This window comes from Eurosta solidaginis, chromosome 3 (assembly GCF_040869045.1).
Source record: "Eurosta solidaginis isolate ZX-2024a chromosome 3, ASM4086904v1, whole genome shotgun sequence".
Taxonomy (NCBI): Eukaryota; Metazoa; Arthropoda; class Insecta; order Diptera; family Tephritidae; genus Eurosta; species Eurosta solidaginis.
This window is the reverse complement of record NC_090321.1, coordinates 89406215-89425349: the sequence shown is the minus strand read 5'-3', so window position 1 is coordinate 89425349 and position 19135 is coordinate 89406215. Positions and strand designations below refer to the sequence as shown.

The following is a 19135-nucleotide window of genomic DNA, read 5'->3' as shown; positions in this document are numbered from 1 at the left end:
ATTATTGATAGCAGGACAAAACGCGTCTTTTCATTTCTCCTTCAACATTTTTGGACAGTTTATTGCAGTCGACCTCGGTTTCAATCTGTTTTTCGCGGAGAACTTTTGAGCGGGTAGAAAAACTTAGCACCCGTGTTTGTAGTCTTAATACTGGAATAACAACGCGTCCTCATATACCCCAATCGAAGACTTTTGTATAATTTTCTGTAGGACCCATATAGGATTATACATTTTCATACTAAATTCGCTCAAAAAAATTTACCATCACAGCAACCCATATCTGATATTCCACTCCGTTTTTTGTAAGTAATTATGTTTAATAATACACTTTTATTGACTAATCTGTATACTTTGCTTTCGTTAAATACAGCTCATTAACAAAAAGTACATTGTTTTAATTAATTATAATCTATATAATTTAATACTAATTCTTTGGACTGACAGTTTTCAAACTATGTATTAATATATGCATATTCATATTTGTGTATATAACTGAACCTTAAATAGTTTTATATTTATGACTATTTTCTTGTTGGGATTTTTTTAACTTCAACTTAAGCTAAAATAAGTAAGTACTACATATTTATATACAGTTCGTGTTTATATGTTTTTTGAGTTACGTTAATGGACTTTTAAGAAGAAGCTATTCTTAGAAAGAAAGTTTATTATTTAATATCCATAAAGTTGATCTCGAATTTCCGAATGGACTTATTTTCGCACATAATACAGGACAGTACTTAAATTTTAATATCTCCAAAGGGTTCATTTAATTCGGGTAAAAACGAAATGAGCTAATGTTGTTGTTGTAGCAGTGCTTCGCCCATTTCAATATGCGCGACCGATCACAAATTGTCATCAATATCCTCCTCTAACGGGAGTCCATGGAAACTTGCAGTTTCAACAAGGTTGGACCATAGTAAGACGGGTGTTAGAGGTTCCACATTAAAATTGAAGAGATGGTTGGTGTCATGAGGAAACACATTGCAAGCAGGACATGCATTTTGTGTGTCGGGGTGACTCTGTATAGGTAAGAGTTTAACCTGTTACAGTACCCAGATCGAAGTTGAGCTAGAGTGACGCGCGTTTCCCTAGGGAGAGGGCGTTCCTGCGAGTTTTGGGTATTTTTCTTTTCAGTGAAGATTAGCTTTCAAAATGTCTTTGGGCTTCTTTGCAGTTGATTATTTTATAATAAGTCTTCTACGGTTAAATGATATTTTCGATAAAGTTTTGTTGTTGGTTAAGGCGTTATGTTGTTTCATATATGACAGTTATAATATTGGGTGTGTTTGAGCCGCTTAATAATTGGAGCAATATTGCAACAAAGCTACCTAATTGGTTTTTCTTGCAACCGGTGTACGGATTGCAAGGAATGCTTGGATTACACGGATTGTAAAGCCACAACAACAAAATGTAATCCGTACAGTACAGTACGCTCAAATCTGTATATATATATTTTCGTGCAACGAATTTTAGGAACTGAAAATACAACACTGCTTCACCGGTATTCCTCTCATTTCACTCACGCAGCGGTTGATCGATTGTTCATAATTTCTCGTCGTATTTTATTATCTTATATGGCAAACTTTTTACGCTTGTTACTGATTCATGCTATAACATCGCAAAGGGGCGCTCTCATAGCCTTGCATGTTATGTCGTGGGATATAAACAAACCGTGCAATTTGTGCTCCTTGCAAGACAAAGCGAATCCCCCTAATATGTTGGTTATACCGAATCTGATTTCGTTTGATTTAATTTAAAGCTGGAGACATTGGTGCTTTATCGGTAATCGTATCGGTAACCTTTTAAAAGCTGATTCGACCAACCTTATGAGAATCAATGCAATCGATTATTGGTGCCGCTAAGGTCGTAACCGTATCGTAGCCAACCAACTGGGGTTTGGTTTACCGTCGTAACGATAAACAGCTGATTACGTTAGGTATACGGATACAGCGATACGACATACGGCACCAATGACTCCGGCTTAAAGAACGTGCGACGTTGGTACTGTTGCCCAAATTTTTCTGTAGAACGTGATGCTCTGTTATAAAAATACCACTGCTTTTTTATTGTTTAGTTAACTATCACAACTGAACATAATACATATATATAGCGGGGTAACAAGAGAGCTAAATAAATTAATCCTGACAACTAAAAACAATTGAATAACTTTGTTTACTTATCGTTTTTGAAGTTTAGCAGCGGTGTCGTGAGACTTTTCTGAAATATTAGCGTTAGTACACTAACCTAAATAGATGTTAAATTAAAACTTATATGAAAATAATAACTTAAGTAATACAAATAAACACTAGAAATGTGTTTCAATAAATAAATAATTTAGTCAATATGTTAAAGTAGTTAAATAAATTAGCATAAATTGTTTCAGAGTAGCACCGAGAGAGCGGTCACTAAAATGACTGAGGTAGGTAACACCTTCGCGGTGGCTGTGCTAAGTGGTGCACTATCAATGAGCATCTGGAAGGGACAAAGACTCGGCTCCTTAACGAATGCTGTGAAATTTGGATAACGGATAATTTCTGAAGGCTGCAATGAAATAAAAAATATTTGTAATATAGTAACGAATCGATTGAGTTATGCGAAACATAAAAGGAGAAATAAAAAGAAAAACACACACCCAGTGACTGTAACAGTTTATATTTTTTCAAAGTAAATTGCTTTTTACATTTTTATTTTTACTTTTTACAGACACATCAATTATTATGTTTAATTCTAATAATATGTAATAATCATAAAATAATAAGGCAAAGAAGGAAATAGTAAAAACTTTTGTCTACTACCTCTTACATCGGCCGAAGCAGAGGATCCCGAGAATTTGCCTCTAAAAATTATTGAAAGCATTGGGGGATCCAAATGTTTTATGCGGCCACCGCGAACGCACTTCCTTTATACCGCGGCCGCCGCCGTGGTTTTAGTTTCCGTTAGGTTTTATTCTTGGTTGCAAGTAAAAACACTAGCCAAACACTTTTATTCCGTAACTTAAAAACCTAGTAACTGTCAGTTATTGATGACCTTGAAAAATAAAAGTCAGGGCCTGTAATTATAGATGATATTAACTTATAAAAGTCATCAAAATCAACAAAAATAAAAAAAACTTGGGACTTGTTTTTGTTGAAATAATAACTTGGAGTTTTAAGTTCAATATTTCCTATTGAGAACATATTTCTAATAATTAGAATGAATAAGACATATTACATATATTGATGAGTTAACTATATGTACACATGAATTTTATCTTTTAGTCCTCATTAAATCGTTGAACTAAGAAGTGCTTTTCTTTTATTGTACCGGACATTCACGCAAGTATACAAATCCCCTTCCAAATTCCTACCAACAAAGGTTATGGTCCCAGATCGCGTGTGAAGTTATTTAAAATTTAATAATTAATCGGGTTTTACAAAATAAAATTTTAAAAATGAATTCGAGTTTGCAAATCGAAAAACTGAGCGATAATAACTATGATGTGTGGTGCATGCAAATGCGCAGCATATTGGTTAATATGGACCAATGGCGCATCGTTAATGAAGATTGTAAGCGCAGTGATGAAAATGCAGAAAAGTGGGATCAAGATGATCAAAAAGCGCTAGCTAATATTATTTTATGCGTAAAACCGACGCAACTCAGCAATATTAAGGCTTGTAAAACTTCAGTGGAAGCATGGAAGAGACTTCGTGATGTTCATGTGCCGAGGGGACCTTTACAAAAAGTTTCGCTTTATAAAAAGTTGCTTGGTTGCAGTATGTCTGCTGGTCAAAGCATGTCAACTTATCTAAATTCGTTTGTCGAAGTCGTAGATAAATTAGCCGAAGTGAACATCGAGTTAAACGAAGAGCTAAAAGTCATAATACTATTATCTAGTTTGCCGTCCGAGTACGAAAACTTCGTGGTAGCTATCGAGACTCGTGATGAATTGCCGAGTTTCAGTACTTTAAAAGTAAAGCTGTTAGAAGAGGGTGCTAGAAGGGAACAACAAGCAGATCAAAAAGCTCCTGCGCAAGCTGTTTATACAAGTGTAAGAGAATCAGCGCATAATGGTAATAAAATAAATACAAAAGCAAAAAGTCATGTAAAGTCAAATGAGTTCAAGGGTAAATGCTTTAGTTGTGGCATGCGTGGCCATACGGCTTCACAATGCAAAAGAAAGGGCAAACAACAATATGATCGTGAAGATAAACAAAGTTCTAAAATTAACGAGCTTTCTTACGCTGTATATGCTGCTGCTGTGGGGGATGAACGAAGTAAATACAATTGGTGTGTCGACAGTGGTGCAACGACACATATGTGTTGCGACAAGAATATGTTCGTGTCATTCATCGAAAAACGAGAAAAAGTTATGTTAGCAGCAGATAATTTCACTTACTCACAAGGTATAGGTACGGTCAAAATAAAAACAAATGAATGTGAAATAGAGCTACGTGATGTATTGTTTGTGCCTTCACTGAAAATGAACTTTTATTCTGTTAACAAAGCTCTGCAGCATAAACATACAGTGGTATTCAAAAACTATGTTGTGGAAGTAAAAAATTCCATAGGGTTAACATTGCTTAGAGCTAGATTACAAAATGATTTGTTTATATTCAATGCGCAAGTACAAGGTTCAAAAATTTATTTAAATAATTTAAAGTGGCATAATCGATATGGTCATATAAACTTCGAAAGTTTAAAGAAAATTGCCGACAAAGGTTTAGTGCGAGGTATGGACACAAAAGATGTGAAAACAAAAACAAATTGTGACACATGCAACAAAGCAAAATTAAGTGCAATGCCTTTTCCAAAAAAATTTGAAATTGAGTCAAAAGAAATATTAGAGCTTGTGCATACAGATGTATGTGGACCCATAAACGTAAAATCAGTAGGTGGTGCACGATACTTTCTCACATTTATTGACGATTTCTCGAGAATGATTTTTGTTTATTGTATGAAAGAAAAGAGCGAAGTATTTGAAAAGTTTCAATTATTCAAAAATATGGTCGAATGTCAAACTCAGAAGAAAATTAAAAAGCTCCGAAGTGACAATGGTACGGAGTACATAAACAATAAATTTACCGATTTTTTAAATGAGTGCGGAATTAAAAGGCAGTTAACTGTGCCATATACTCCCCAGCAAAATGGAGTGGCAGAGAGAGTTAACCGCACAATTGTAGAAATGGCTAGAAGTTTGCTGGTGCATGCAAATATAGAACAAGAATTGTGGGGTGAAGCTATACACACAGCTGTATATTTACGTAATCGCGCACCTACAAAATTACTTAGAGATTGCACTCCTTATGAGATTTGGTACAACAAAAAGCCGTCGGTAAAACATTTCAGGGTTTTTGGTTCGCGCGCATTCGCGTTAAATAAAACGCAGCGTGGTAAATTCAGCGCAAAGGGCAAAGAGTATTTGTTCGTCGGATATTCTGAGGTTGCAAAAGCTTATCGCTTGTATGATAAGGAAACGAGGCAAATTTGTGTAAGACGTGACGTAAAATTTTTAGAAGATGAAGTCAACTTAGCTGTGCCCGAAGGTGACACCAAAAACAGAGATGAAAATGACATTGCTACAATTTTTGTAAAAATCGACGATCGTAAACATGTTGAAGAAGAGCGGAAAGAAGATGAAGTGTTTGAAAGTTGCACCGGAGACGAAACAGAGGTAGAAGAGGCAAATGTAGGCAATGTTGCAGAGAATGGAATTGTTTCGGATGAAATGCAAATAATAGGTGAGTCTCATAGAAATGGAAACGAATCACGTCGCGGTCGAGGTAGGCCAAAAATCATTCACACTGGTCAAGTAGGGCGTCCCAAAAAAGAGTATCAGATGCTAAGTTATCTACAATATGGTGAAGATGTAGACACGCCTCGATCGGTCAAAGAAGCATTGTCAAGCGAATACTCCTTTGAGTGGAAGAAATCAATGGAAGAAGAATATTCGGCGCTTCTTGCTAACAACACTTGGTCAGCAGTAGATCTGCCTGATGGTCAAAAAGCGATTGGATCGAAGTGGGTTTTTCGAATAAAACGTGATTCAGATGGCAATATTCAAAGGTTCAAGTCGAGACTAGTAGCAAAAGGCTGCAGTCAGCAGCTGGGTTTAAATTACTGGGAAACTTTTTCGCCTGTAATACGATATGAAACAATTCGTATGCTACTTGCTATTGCCGTTGAGAAAGAGCTTCACTTACATCAGATCGATATTTCCAATGCATATCTCAATAGTAAGCTTACGGAAGAAATTTACCTTAAACAACCAGAAGAATTTGTAGACAATAAAAATCCTAATAAAGTTTTAAAGCTAAATAAAGCCATTTACGGCTTAAAGCAGTCTGGGCGACACTGGAATAGTACTCTTGATGTGGCATTGAAAGATATGGGTTTCAGCCCATGCAAAAGCGAACCGTGTTTGTATGTCAAACAATACAATGGCAGTTATAGTTACATCGCCGTTTATGTCGACGATCTTATCTTAGCATGTCCAAGCGAGAAAGAGATTGCGAGCATTAAAAAATCATTATCGTCTAAATTTCAACTACACGATAGCGGGGCAATGACATTTTTTCTTGGCTTCGAAACAGAACGTCAGGGTAAGACAGGTGCGATTTCTGTGTGTCAGAAGAACTATATAAACGAGTTATTGAGTATGTATGGTGTGACATCATGTCGTCCGGTAAGCACACCTCTAGATCCTGGTTTTCAAGTAAGCTGCAGAAATGACAAGTGCACTAAAATAGACGCAACAAGCTATCAATCGTTAATTGGATCTTTAATGTACTTGGCCATTTCAACGCGGCCAGACATTATGCACGCAGTAAGTTTATTAGCACAAAGAAACCAAGAACCCCACACCGAACATGAGGCTGGTGCAAAACATGTCCTACGATACTTATCAAAAACCATCAATTTAAAGTTACACTACTGCAAAAATGGTAAACCGGTAGAAGGCTATGCGGATGCGGATTGGGCGAGTAACGATTTAGATAGGAAGTCATACACCGGTTATTCGTTCTTTTTGGCGGGTAGCGCTTTTTCCTGGCAAGCAAAGAAGCAAGATGTAGTCGCATTGAGCAGCACAGAGGCTGAGTACATCGCTTTAAGTACGGCAGCAAAAGAGGCTGTATATCTGCGGCGCTTACTTAAAGAAGTTGGTTTTATTCACGACATCGGTCCTGTTAAGTTAAAAGGCGACAACATGAGCGCAATTCAAATTTCAAAGAACCCTGTGTTCCACAAGCGAACCAAGCACATAGATTTGAAATATCATTATATCCGAGAAGTTGTCGAACAAAAAATAATAGAATTAGAGTACGTCTCCACAAATGAAAATGTTTCTGATATTTTTACAAAAAATCTGCAAAAACAGAAACATGTAAAATTTGTTCAAATGCTTGGTCTTAAAAATTAACTGAAGAAATATTTAACTTAAGAAAGAGTGTTGAAATAATAACTTGGAGTTTTAAGTTCAATATTTCCTATTGAGAACATATTTCTAATAATTAGAATGAATAAGACATATTACATATATTGATGAGTTAACTATATGTACACATGAATTTTATCTTTTAGTCCTCATTAAATCGTTGAACTAAGAAGTGCTTTTCTTTTATTGTACCGGACATTCACGCAAGTATACAAATCCCCTTCCAAATTCCTACCAACAGTTTTAACACTTTGAAACCTACATATGTAAAAAGTTTAAAATTTAGGTCAGCACTTTTGTGAAACGCTTGAAACCTTGACTTGAATGGCGTTGTTGATGACAACAGTGTTACTGAGGTTACATTAATTGTAAAAAAGAAGGGACCGTAATATGGACGAATATAAAATCGGTAAGAATTCCGCTGTGGGTAGAAAAAGGTTGTCGTTGTTATAGAAAAAGGTCTTGTTCCGCAGTACCCGTAGGGTACAAGGATGATCTGTCCAGCAGTATCCGTAGGGGTACAAAGAGGAATAGTCAAACAATACCGGTGATGGTATAAAGATGAGTAGAAAAATTACCTGGGCAGACACTATCGGGGTATTAAGAGGGCCAGTCCGACACTACCGGTTCATGCATGAACAGATACAATTGGTCTCTTCATAAGACATGCTCAAAAAAATTGGATCACTTCAACCCAAAACTCACATCAGATTCATCATAGACTAATGATATTTTTTGCAGGGTTAATACTTGGCCGGTATACCTCCTTATGACAAAGTTATTAGGACGAATAGTGTATAAAACTAAGTTGAAATTTAAATGAAGGGTTCAAACATGGACCATTCCCCGCCATATCCTATATCTTAAACTATGACAAAAAAAAAATCATACTTACTATTGACACTGATTCGTTGGATACCCTGCAGAATGTCATATGTTTTCCTGTTATCATCGTTTGCTCGACACGCTTCGTGAAAAGTGGCTCAGACCACGGCAGCTGCTTTAAATGCGATAAAAAAGTTCGATCGTGGAATTCGACGGGGTCGGAAATTATAAGTTTATCTGAAATAGGATAAGCATGCGTAGTTAAAATAATGATTTATATACAGATGGGGTAATAATGAACACGTTTTTAGAAAATCATAAAAAGTTGGTTTTTATAGGTATTCTTTATTTTGTCTTTTAACCAGAGAATTATCCTGTATTGTTGTTGTCTTAACAGCAAAGTAGTTAGGTACGTTCGGGTATCTAGATACTAGTCCGACCTTGCAGGTTCAACGTGGCTATGAGCGCACAGCGGCCATTGGTATGTGATCAAATCTAAAGCCGACATTTTCTCCAGCGGTATCACACGCACTGACTCAGGAAACAGCCTCACTTTTTTGAATAAGCTCATCGTGTGGAAGTAACAAGGCTAGACTGGGTAGACACAATTTTGGAAGCACTGAAGAGAACGCAGCAGAGAACAATGATTCCAGGAAAAGCTTCAAGTGCGGCAAACCTCGTCACATTGCAGTACCAACCCTAGTAGTTACAACAACACGGGTGTTCGTAAACGCAAAGCTCTAAGAGATGAGCAAATCTCTAAATCTAGAATTCGTGAAGGGATAGGAACAGTTACTGACTGGAAATTCGGGCGTATTTCATTCCATAATTCGATTTGATTTAGTTAACAATAAGATAAGACCGTTGCATGAGCAAGATTGCGTACGGCTAACTGAGAGGACACCAAGGTCCTTAGAGAAATAGCATATAAAACCGCAATCAGGAACGTCAAAGTACTACACAATTTTATAGGGACAGAGCTTGTTGATTAAATCATAATGACAGTGGACTTATTAATCGGCAAAGGCATGAAGATCGATATCTAACCTTGGCTACGTTAAGGAATACATAAGTAAACGGGTTCTAGTGGAGGAAAGCCACCAAATAGTTACCTCCAAAATCTGAGTCGTTTATCTGGTCAAAAGTTGATGGAGATTATGGGATAAGCTAATTGTGGGTTTTCGAGGCAGCAAACAAATCAACACCAATTATATTTGTAGGAAAACGCTGGCTATGACAAGATAAGATGGATGCATCGCTGTAAAAGTACCTAATCACCAATAAAAATTACTTCATTGGAAAGATGCCGAGATGCTGAGATAGTTATTAATTGAGAACAGCTTCAGGACAATGTTCCCTATAGCAAGACTGATTTTTCAAAGTTATCATAGCATGTACGGAAGGACTAGAGAAAGACTAGATACCGGAATAAGGCAAATAAACTTTTTCTTAAGTACGCAAGCATATTTGACCAAAGTGGCTCTAAACCAGGCAGCACTAACGTAGTGAAACATCAAATTGACAATTCGTCAAGATCATCGCAGTCTTCCATTGGTCAAGCGGGAAGTTGTGAGTCAAATCATGAAAAAAAAAGATCGACAACGGAGTAATCACCAGTAACACTTGTGAAAAAGAAGAATAGAAAAATGAGATTGAACGAAGTAACAAAAAGGGATAGTCATCCATTGCCAAGAATCACAATGGGTACGAAATGGTTTTCCCCACTCGACTTACAAAGTGACTACTGGCATGTGGATGTAAAGGAGGGAGACTAGGACAAAACAGCCTTCAGTGTCGGAGATGGTCTTTGGATTGACTGGGATGTCCCTTAGACTATGTGAAGCACCAGCTACTTTTGAGAGACTTATGCATCTGGTTCTGAAAGGTTTACATTGGAAGATATGCTTGGTGTACTTAGACGATATCATCGTATTGAGAAGAAACTTTGAGGAACACCTAAAGAACTTGGAGGAAGTTTTCAAGCAAGTGCTGGTTTAAAATTAGGTCCCACAAAATTGTGCACTGTTTAAAAGCGAAGTAAGTTATTTGGGTCCTGAAGTAGCGACGGATTGCATCTGCACCGCGAATAAAAAGAAAGAAGCAGTAAACAATTGGTCAAGATCACAGAACCTGCATGAACTAAGAAGTTCCTCTGGACTGTATACCGCCGACGTATACCAAATTTTGCCCGCGTAGCCTCCGTGACCTTACTTACTTACTTTACTTAATTGGCGCTTAACCGTTTAAACGGGTATGGCCGTCCAACAAGGCGCGCCAGCCGCTACTTCGCTCTGCCAATTGGCGCCAATTGATGACGCCAAAGGAGTTTAAATCGTTTTCCACCTGGTCCTTCAAGCGGAGTGGGGCCCGCCCTATTCCTATGTGTCCATTGGCGAGTTCCGATAAAAACATTTTCTTAGCCGAAGCGTCACCTTTCATTCGCATATCATGGCCTAGCCAGCGTAGCCGTTGCATTTTAATTCACTGGACTATGTTGATGCCTGCGTAAAGCTCGTACAGCTCATTATTAAATCTTCTTTGGTACTCGCCATCGATAACGCGTAGAGGTCCATAAATCTTTCGAAGAACTTTTTCTTTCGCACACTCCCAGAGCCGCTTCATCTGATGTTTTCATGGTCCATGCTTCTGCATCATATAGCAGTACGGGTACGATAAGTACTTTTAAATTGCCCACCTGGTCCAAAGTAGCATTTATTGGCAAGAGTGGTTCTTCGCTGGATTTCAAAGCAGATGTTGTTGCTTGTGTTAATGCTGGTTTCCAATTTATGGCTGCCAACAGTAGCGTGGTTTCCAAGGCGCAAATGTGCTGACTCTTTGCTCGATGACAGCAGGTACTTCGTTCTGTCCTCACTCACCACCAAACCCATCTTTGCCGCTTCTTTTTTCATTTTTGAGTAAGAAAAACTTAAGGCGCGGGTATTCAGGCCGATGATATCAATATCATCACCATATGCCAGTAATTGTACGCTTTTATAGAATATTGTTCCAGAGCGGTTAAGTTCTAAAGCTAGTATAATTTTCTACAGCATTAAATTAAAGAAATCGCACGATAGGGGGGCACACTGTCTGAAACCTCGTTTAGTTTCGAACGGCTCGGAGAGGTCCTTCCCAATTCCGACTGAGCTCACGGTGTTGATCAACGTCATTTTGCTCAGCCATAAAAGTTTTGCAGGGAAACCAAATTCAGACATAGCGGCATATAGGCAGCTCCTTTTCGAAGACGGCTTTAAAGTCGACGAGGAGGTGATGTGTATCGATTCTTTTTCGCGGGTTTTCCCAGATTTGGCGCCATGTGAAAATCTGGTCGATGGTAGATTTACCACGTCTGAAGCCGTACTGATAAGGTCCAATCAGTCGATTCACTGTGGGCTTCAATCTTTCGCACAATACACTTGACAGGACTTTATATGTGATATTAAGAAGGCTGATTCCGCCATAGTTGGCGCAGTTAGCAGTATCGCCTTTATTGTGTACTGGGCAAGTAACACTTAGATTCCAATCGTCGTAAAGCTTTTGAATAGCAGAAGAAGCAAGAAGTGTAATTTTCTGGATACAGATATGTCACAAATGGTCGATGGACATGAGAAGGTAGTTGCCCCCTATAGCTGATCAATTGGAAAACCAGAGCGCTTACACATAGGAAACTGCTAGCATTGGTAGAGTTCATCAAACATTTTCACAAGTACCCTTTACGGGCCGCAATTCCAAGTGAGGACAGACCATGCAGCATTGAAATGGCTTCTGCAGTTTCAAAATCAGAAAGGTTAATTAGCGCGGTGGATCAAGAGCCTTCAAATATACGAATTTCCCCTTGAACATCCCAAAGGTACCACCCATTGAAACGCTGATGGGATGTCAAGGAGACATTGGGGAAAATTAAGCAGAGATTATATTGGGAGTCATGGGCCGTCAAAGCAATACATTTCAGGTGAACCATTTTGGGATTCAAGGGGTTGATAAGCGCAATTCATAGCTTCCGCAACCCATTTGTCAACCTCACCTACGCGAGGCGAATCCTGTTACAAATATGCACTTATCATACACATATATAGCAGGCGAGGAACTAGGGGAGTGGAGCGGCGGGATGGCCCAAAATGCTGAATCGTTCCCGGGATGGACGGGTTAGTACCTTAATGGTGCTTGTTATCGGAACGTACCGAATCTATATCCGACAAAGGACTATCAACATTGATAACACTCCCCAAAACCTTCGGGGAATTTTTTATTATCGTAACAAAAACAACAACTGGTGAACCATTTTAGATAATCGCCATGGATGTGGCTGGACCTTTCCCTACCAGCAAACGCGGAAACATATACGTACCGTTGGCTATGTATTCGTTTAGAAATATATACCCAATCCCAAACCAAGGAGCAGAACCCATAGCAGAAGTTTTACCAACAATTGGGTTGTAAGGTATGGTGCACGTGCACCAATGGGGTTACGTTCTGACCAAGGCGGGACTTTTGAATCGGCTGTGTTCATTTCATTTATTTATTTATTGCAAACATTTTTTTTCAACTCACTTAGTAAAGATTCCTCATAGAGCCGCTCTTCATCGGTCAAGTTAACGTGATTCCTTTTCGTTTTGGCGTAAATTGTATTTGGGATATAGTCCAATACATTACTAAAATGAGAAGCAATACAATATTCCTAGTTAGCTCAAAGGCACCAATGATTATCAATTGTTTCAAACGCACCCATTGTAAAGAAATAAATTTTCAACATCTGTCATATTAAGCGAATAGAACTGGTAAACGCCAAACGTTTCGAAGAATTCCCGCACTGGTGTCATACTATAGCAGCCTGCCAATTCAATACGTGGATAGTAGGTAATAAAAGACAGACACATCTCTTGTTTCGTTGAATAGCCACCGAACGTAGGATGTTTGCGGTTCACCGTCTGTAAGTAAATAGTTGTAATATGATAACAAATTATTCAATTTGCCTATGTGGGTGTGTGTGCAGATTTCATTGATGGACGCTTTACATTAACAGTAACACTAAATTATTTTTTCTAATACTGAATTTTGCTAATCATTATCATTAAAGTTTTTTCTCGAGTTTCACTTAGACGGCCCATACATGACACAAAAGCCATGCGCAAATATAAAACGACGGAATTTGTGCAAATGAAAATTTTGACATACACGGCTCAAAAACAATGCGCAATATTCATTTTTAATGTAGCGCAACAAATGAAACATGTGTTTTAATTTTATAAAAAAACACTAATATTTATTTTCCACAGTGCTGGTAATTCACAATATAAGTCGAAAAACTCGCACCAGAAGCGTTTATTTTCCATTGTATTTATAACTTTTATATTTTAGTTGCAAGACCAGCTCAACTCATTGCAGCACTGCGCAATATTCATTTTTCAACTAGCGCAACAAATGAAACATGTGTTCTAATTGTATAAAAAATTATTATTATTGAATTTGTGTGAATTCCTGTTACAAGCTAGATATGGTCCTTACGCCTTCGATATTAACATTTTTAAGCAATAATTACTGATGTTATATTATCAGAAACCACAGGTAAACTGTGTAAGATTCACCACCCACGAAGAAAAAAGCATGTGCAATATTTGCAGACATGCGTAAATATCAAAATCGTTTTGATTTTAGCGCAGTTCTCTGCGCAAATAGCGCAACTAGTGCATACACCGGCCAAAACCTTGTGCAAATTGGTAATTGGCACAAGGATACTTGAGCCGTGTAATTGGCGTATTACGCTTCCCCTGAGATAGTAAACAAGTGCACATGTGGATCAGAAACTTTAAGTGTTTCGAAATAATTATGGTTACAACAATAACCAAATAAATAATAAATATTACAATATAAAAAACAATAGACAATAGCTATTTAAAGCTTAGCATATTTAAGTTCAAGAGTCTTATTATTCCAAAGTGAAGTTTTGTTAATAAAACTATCACAATAAAAATTAACACGTCAACAAATGAGTGACCAACGCTCACCTTCAGAGCAAGGTCCACACTGTGCAGAGATCAGCTGACATAGTCAATGAGTTAAATGCTTTAATTAACCAATACTCAGCACAAACAACAAACCTCAATGCTGCGTTGCAAGGCAACTCAATCAATATGACATCTTTGAGAACAACTAATGATAATGCTGCTATTGAGGACTTTGATATGAGCAACGAAAATGAAAGCAAAGTGGAATGGCAAACTATTGATCATAAGAGAACTAATACAGCCAACAATAAAAACTTAGCAGAAAATATTAACAATATTCCAAATAACAACAACAACAATATCATAATCAGCAATTCCAGCAGCACAAACATGTTTGCCGGCTACAGACATTAGCGGTATGATTAAGTATTTTCAGTGTTATAAATAAATCCGAGTTTAGTTATAAGTCTATGAGAGATGGTCAAATTCGAGTAATGGTGAAGTCTATAGATTCATACAGAACTTTGATAAAAGCTATTAAAGAAAAAGATATTAACTTCCATACATATCACCTTAAGCAGGAGCGGGCATATAGAATTGTGTTAAAAAATGTACATTTCTCTACTCCAGTAGACGAAATAAAAAAAGAAATAGAAGCGTTGGGTTTTCAGGTAAGAAATGTGAGTAATATACGAAGTAGATTCACAAACATGCATAAAAAGATAAATCAAGCTACATGGCTGTCTCCTGATCGAAATACTCGCAATCAGATCGATCACGTTGTGATAGACGGACGGCATGCCTCCAGTGTTTTAGATGTGCGCACGATCCGAAGACCTAACATCGACTCGGACCATTATCTCGTTGCAGCCAAAATACGCATCCGCCTCAACGCGGCTAAAACCAAGGAACAAAAAACACAAGGGAAGCTAGACGTCGAAAAGCTTCAATCACAACAGACTGCCAATGATTTCGCAACTCGACTCTCACACCTGCTCACTGAGAGCACAACTCATCCTGAAGGAATACAGGAGCAGTGGGAGCATATTTCCAAAGCACTTCGTACTGCCGCCGAGGAAAAATTGGTTACCGGCGACCACGAAAAAACAACTGGTACGATGAAGACTGCCGCGTTGCAACTGAAAGAAAAGACGCTGCCTACAGGCCAGCACCGGTTGGCGGAGCGAAGGAGCGACTGGCGCGCCTTGTTGGACGGCCATAACCGTTTAGACGGTTAAGCGCCAATTAAGTAAGTAAGTAAGTAAATAAAATAAAAACATTATACGCTGATATGTCAATCATATTGCTAAATACAACTTGGGGCCATCGATTTGACTTTCTTTTGCAAGTATAACAGGACACAACTTTATCTAACGTATCTACACCACATTTACGCTTGTTATAATCCAATATTATTTGAGGTTTTTTGTCTTCGCGATCATTTACTTCTGAGCTATGATGCAAAGCGCTAAGCAGAAGCACCAGTCTGGTTTTCTTTGGGATGTAAGATAGCAGGGTGTTGTGTTCTTGAAAACAAAATGTCGAAGAATAAAGAGGTCTTCCTTTAGTTGTTACTAACTCTGACTGCAACTCAGGCTTATTTTTGCGAATGGTTCCAACTAAAGTAATGTGTTTTTCCAGTAGTTTTTGTTTAAGTTGATAAGATGCGAAAAAATTGCCTGCAGTCATATTATGCTCTTTAAGTCCAGCTGTCAAATCAAGAACTACACGCATACCTTTGTTTTTTCGAACATGGCTCCTATATCTTTGCCTGTTTACGGTTGGATACTCCAGACATAACTAGTAACCGCATCACAAAGAACCCAAAATTTGATCCCATATTTTGCTGGTTTTGATGCTATGCATTGTCAAAATGGGCATCTTCCTCTAAATGCTACCAGCTGCTCATTGATTGTTACATCTTGTGAAGGGTTATAAAGTTTGGGCAACAAGTCAACCCACAGATTCCACAGTTCACGTATCGGTGCAAACTTGTATACCATTCGCCGTTGGCTGCGTGTGTCTCTATTGTCGAGCCTTATTACTCTTGAAATGACTTTGAACCTTTTCAATGGCATAATTGCTTCAAATATGGGTCTTCCTCTTTCAGGGTGCCATAAACTTTCTGTACTTTCATTATTTGAGCGATACATTCCAGCTAACAAAAATAAACCAATAAATGCGAACATTTGAATTTCATCGATGCCGGTCTAGTTATAACCGAAAATACGTTTTCCTTCAATGTTTGTGCATTTCAAAATAGTGCTCATCACAGGAGTTGGGAAGAATAATTGAAAGCTTGACATCTCTTTCACAGTAATTCTTGAAGAGGCGTAGCGAGTTACACGCGTATTCAATGTTATCTTCACTTTCTGAACAAGATTCCTCTTCGTCTGATACTTCATTCCATAGGACCTCTATTTCACTATCTTTTATTTTCTTTGAAGCCATTTTTCTTAGCGTTCAAATTTATTCGTGTTACCTTTCTTCTTTTGCAAGCAAACATTTTTAGTTCACTCACAAATCAATAATCTGGATATTCCCCGATATAAAAGCACAAACGTGATAAAAGGAAGCGAGACAAACATATGTCAATAAGAATTTATTTTGAATTTATAGACGTTAGAAAAGTGGAAGTTCGCCAAAAAGATTATTGAGCAACAAAAAAATAATAGTGCGTTTACAATGGGTCAAACTTGACCCGAAGACCCTATTTGTAAAAAAATTTATATCAATAAATGTAGTAAATATATAAGTTCAAAATCATTGGTACATTTGTGGTTTCTAAAATGAATAAAAGTCATAAAATATGAAAAACTATGTATATCCTCAAACTTTTCGGGAAAAAAACGATTTTCTTCCTAAAGTGGGTCAAATTTGACCCGAAGACCTTATAAAGGTTAAATGTGGTCTAGATCACGCAACAGTGGAATGTGGTCCTCAGTGAAAATAGTTTCGTTATTACTTTGACTATCACTTTCACTATCCGACGACTCAGCGTATTCAATGTTATCTTCACTTTCTGAACAAGATTCCTCTTCGTCTGATACTTCATTCCATAGGACCTCTATTTCACTATCTTTTATTTTCTTTGAAGCCATTTTTCTTAGCGTTCAAATTTATTCGTGTTACCTTTCTTCTTTTGCAAGCAAACATTTTTAGTTCACTCACAAATCAATAATCTGGGTATTCCCCGATATAAAAGCACAAACGTGATAAAAGGAAGCGAGACAAACATATGTCAATAAGAATTTATATTGAATTTATAGACGTTAGAAAAGTGGAAGTTCGCCAAAAAGATTATTGAGCAACAAAAAAATAATAGTGCGTTTACAATGGGTCAAACTTGACCCGAAGACCCTATTTGTAAAAAATTTTAGATCAATAAATGTAGTAAATATATGAGTTCAAAATCACTGGTACATTTGTGGCTTCTAAAATGAATAAAAGTCATAAAATATGAAAAACTATGTATATCCTCAAACTTTTCTTGAAAAAAACGATTTTCTTCCTAAAGTGGGTCAAATTTGACCCGAAGACCTTATAAAGGTTAAATGTGGTCTAGATCACGCAACAATGGAATGTGGTAAAAGCAAAGATACACCAAGCAAATGCATTAATTGCTTGCAAAACCACCCAGCGAACTATAAGGGATGTAAGGTGTATCAGAGCCTTGCCAAAAAACCAGCTTTTTCCGACAAAAGACAAAATGTTTTAACTTATTCTCATGCAGATCAACATTTCTACTACACAAAGAGAAAATGTTAATTCCAACCCAAATATGTTTTATGCACAATGTGTCCAAAATAATTCCAATCAAAATAATAATCTCCTTGGAGAGATTGAAAACTTACTTTCTAAACAACTTGAAATGACTCAAAGTTTATTTAAAATGATGTCCCTGTTGTTGGAAAAATTATGCAAGTAAACCTGCGAATAGCGATTTGGAACGCCAAAGGATTGAACAGCCATGTAGATGAAGTAAAAATGTTTCTCAATTCAAACAATATTGATATTTTCTTAGTGTCCGAAACTCATTTCACTAGTAAATCCTACTTTAAAGTTATAGGTTACAACCTTATTTGCGCAAATCATCCCCACGACAGAGCTCATGGCGGCTCTGCTATCTTAATCAGAACTACCATCAAATATGAAGTTTTGGAAGAAGTGAGGGAAGAATATTTACAAGCGGCGGGTGTTAAAATTAAATGTGATGCTTACGATTTACCCATATACTCAGTATACTTTCCACCACGATTCAGTATAAAAACTGATCAGTATGTTGACATATTTAAAGAGGTGGGGACTTTAATGCTAAGCACCCATGGTGGGGGTCTAGGCTCGTTAGCCCTAAAGGCAGAGAGCTTCAAATATGCATCACTAAAAGAAATTATGACATTTTATCAACAGGCATGCCAACGTACTGGCAAAGTGATCCCAGAAAAATCCCGGATCTTCTTGATTTTGTGGTATACACTGGTATATCCGTTAGCAAACTAAACATACAGAGCAGCAATGATCTTAGCTCCGATCATTCTCCCTTAATTGTACTATACAATGGCAATCTTCATAACATTTCTAAGAAATATAAGATCCTTACCCCAAAAACTAACATCGAATACTTCCAACAGTGGATTACTGAACATATTGACTTAAATATATCGGTGGAAACAGGTGTTGATCTGGACGTAGCAATACAATTTTCTACAAATCTTATCCATGAGGCTGCACATCTATCAAGCCCTAAGGATCAACCTACTTCTAATGATAACTTTCAACTCCCAGCTGAAATATTTCAGCTTATTGCTTCCAAGAGAAGATTAAGAAAAGCCTGGCAGGAAAATAGATATCCTGCAGAAAAGAGAGCTCTGAATAGAGCGACGAAGCAACTAAAGTTAAAGCTATCTGATCTTAAAAATAAGTATTTCAGTTCATTCATTAAAAACCTTGAACCCAC

At 37.4% G+C, this 19135-nt stretch overlaps 1 protein-coding gene across 1 annotated transcript in view; it reads right to left on the bottom strand.

Annotated features, from left to right (window-relative positions):
• Positions 1–2036: 2036 nt before the first annotated feature.
• The window catches only part of LOC137244122 (MOXD1 homolog 1), a 122689-nt gene continuing 105590 nt past the window's right edge, over positions 2037–19135 (bottom strand). The window contains exons 9-12 of the mRNA XM_067772688.1: positions 12959–13161; positions 12785–12885; positions 8307–8473; positions 2037–2541 (exon numbers count right to left, since the gene is read on the bottom strand). Of these exons, the coding sequence (XP_067628789.1) occupies positions 2380–2541; positions 8307–8473; positions 12785–12885; positions 12959–13161 (633 nt within the window). The 3' untranslated portion in view covers positions 2037–2379. The remainder of the gene's footprint in view (positions 2542–8306; positions 8474–12784; positions 12886–12958; positions 13162–19135) is intronic.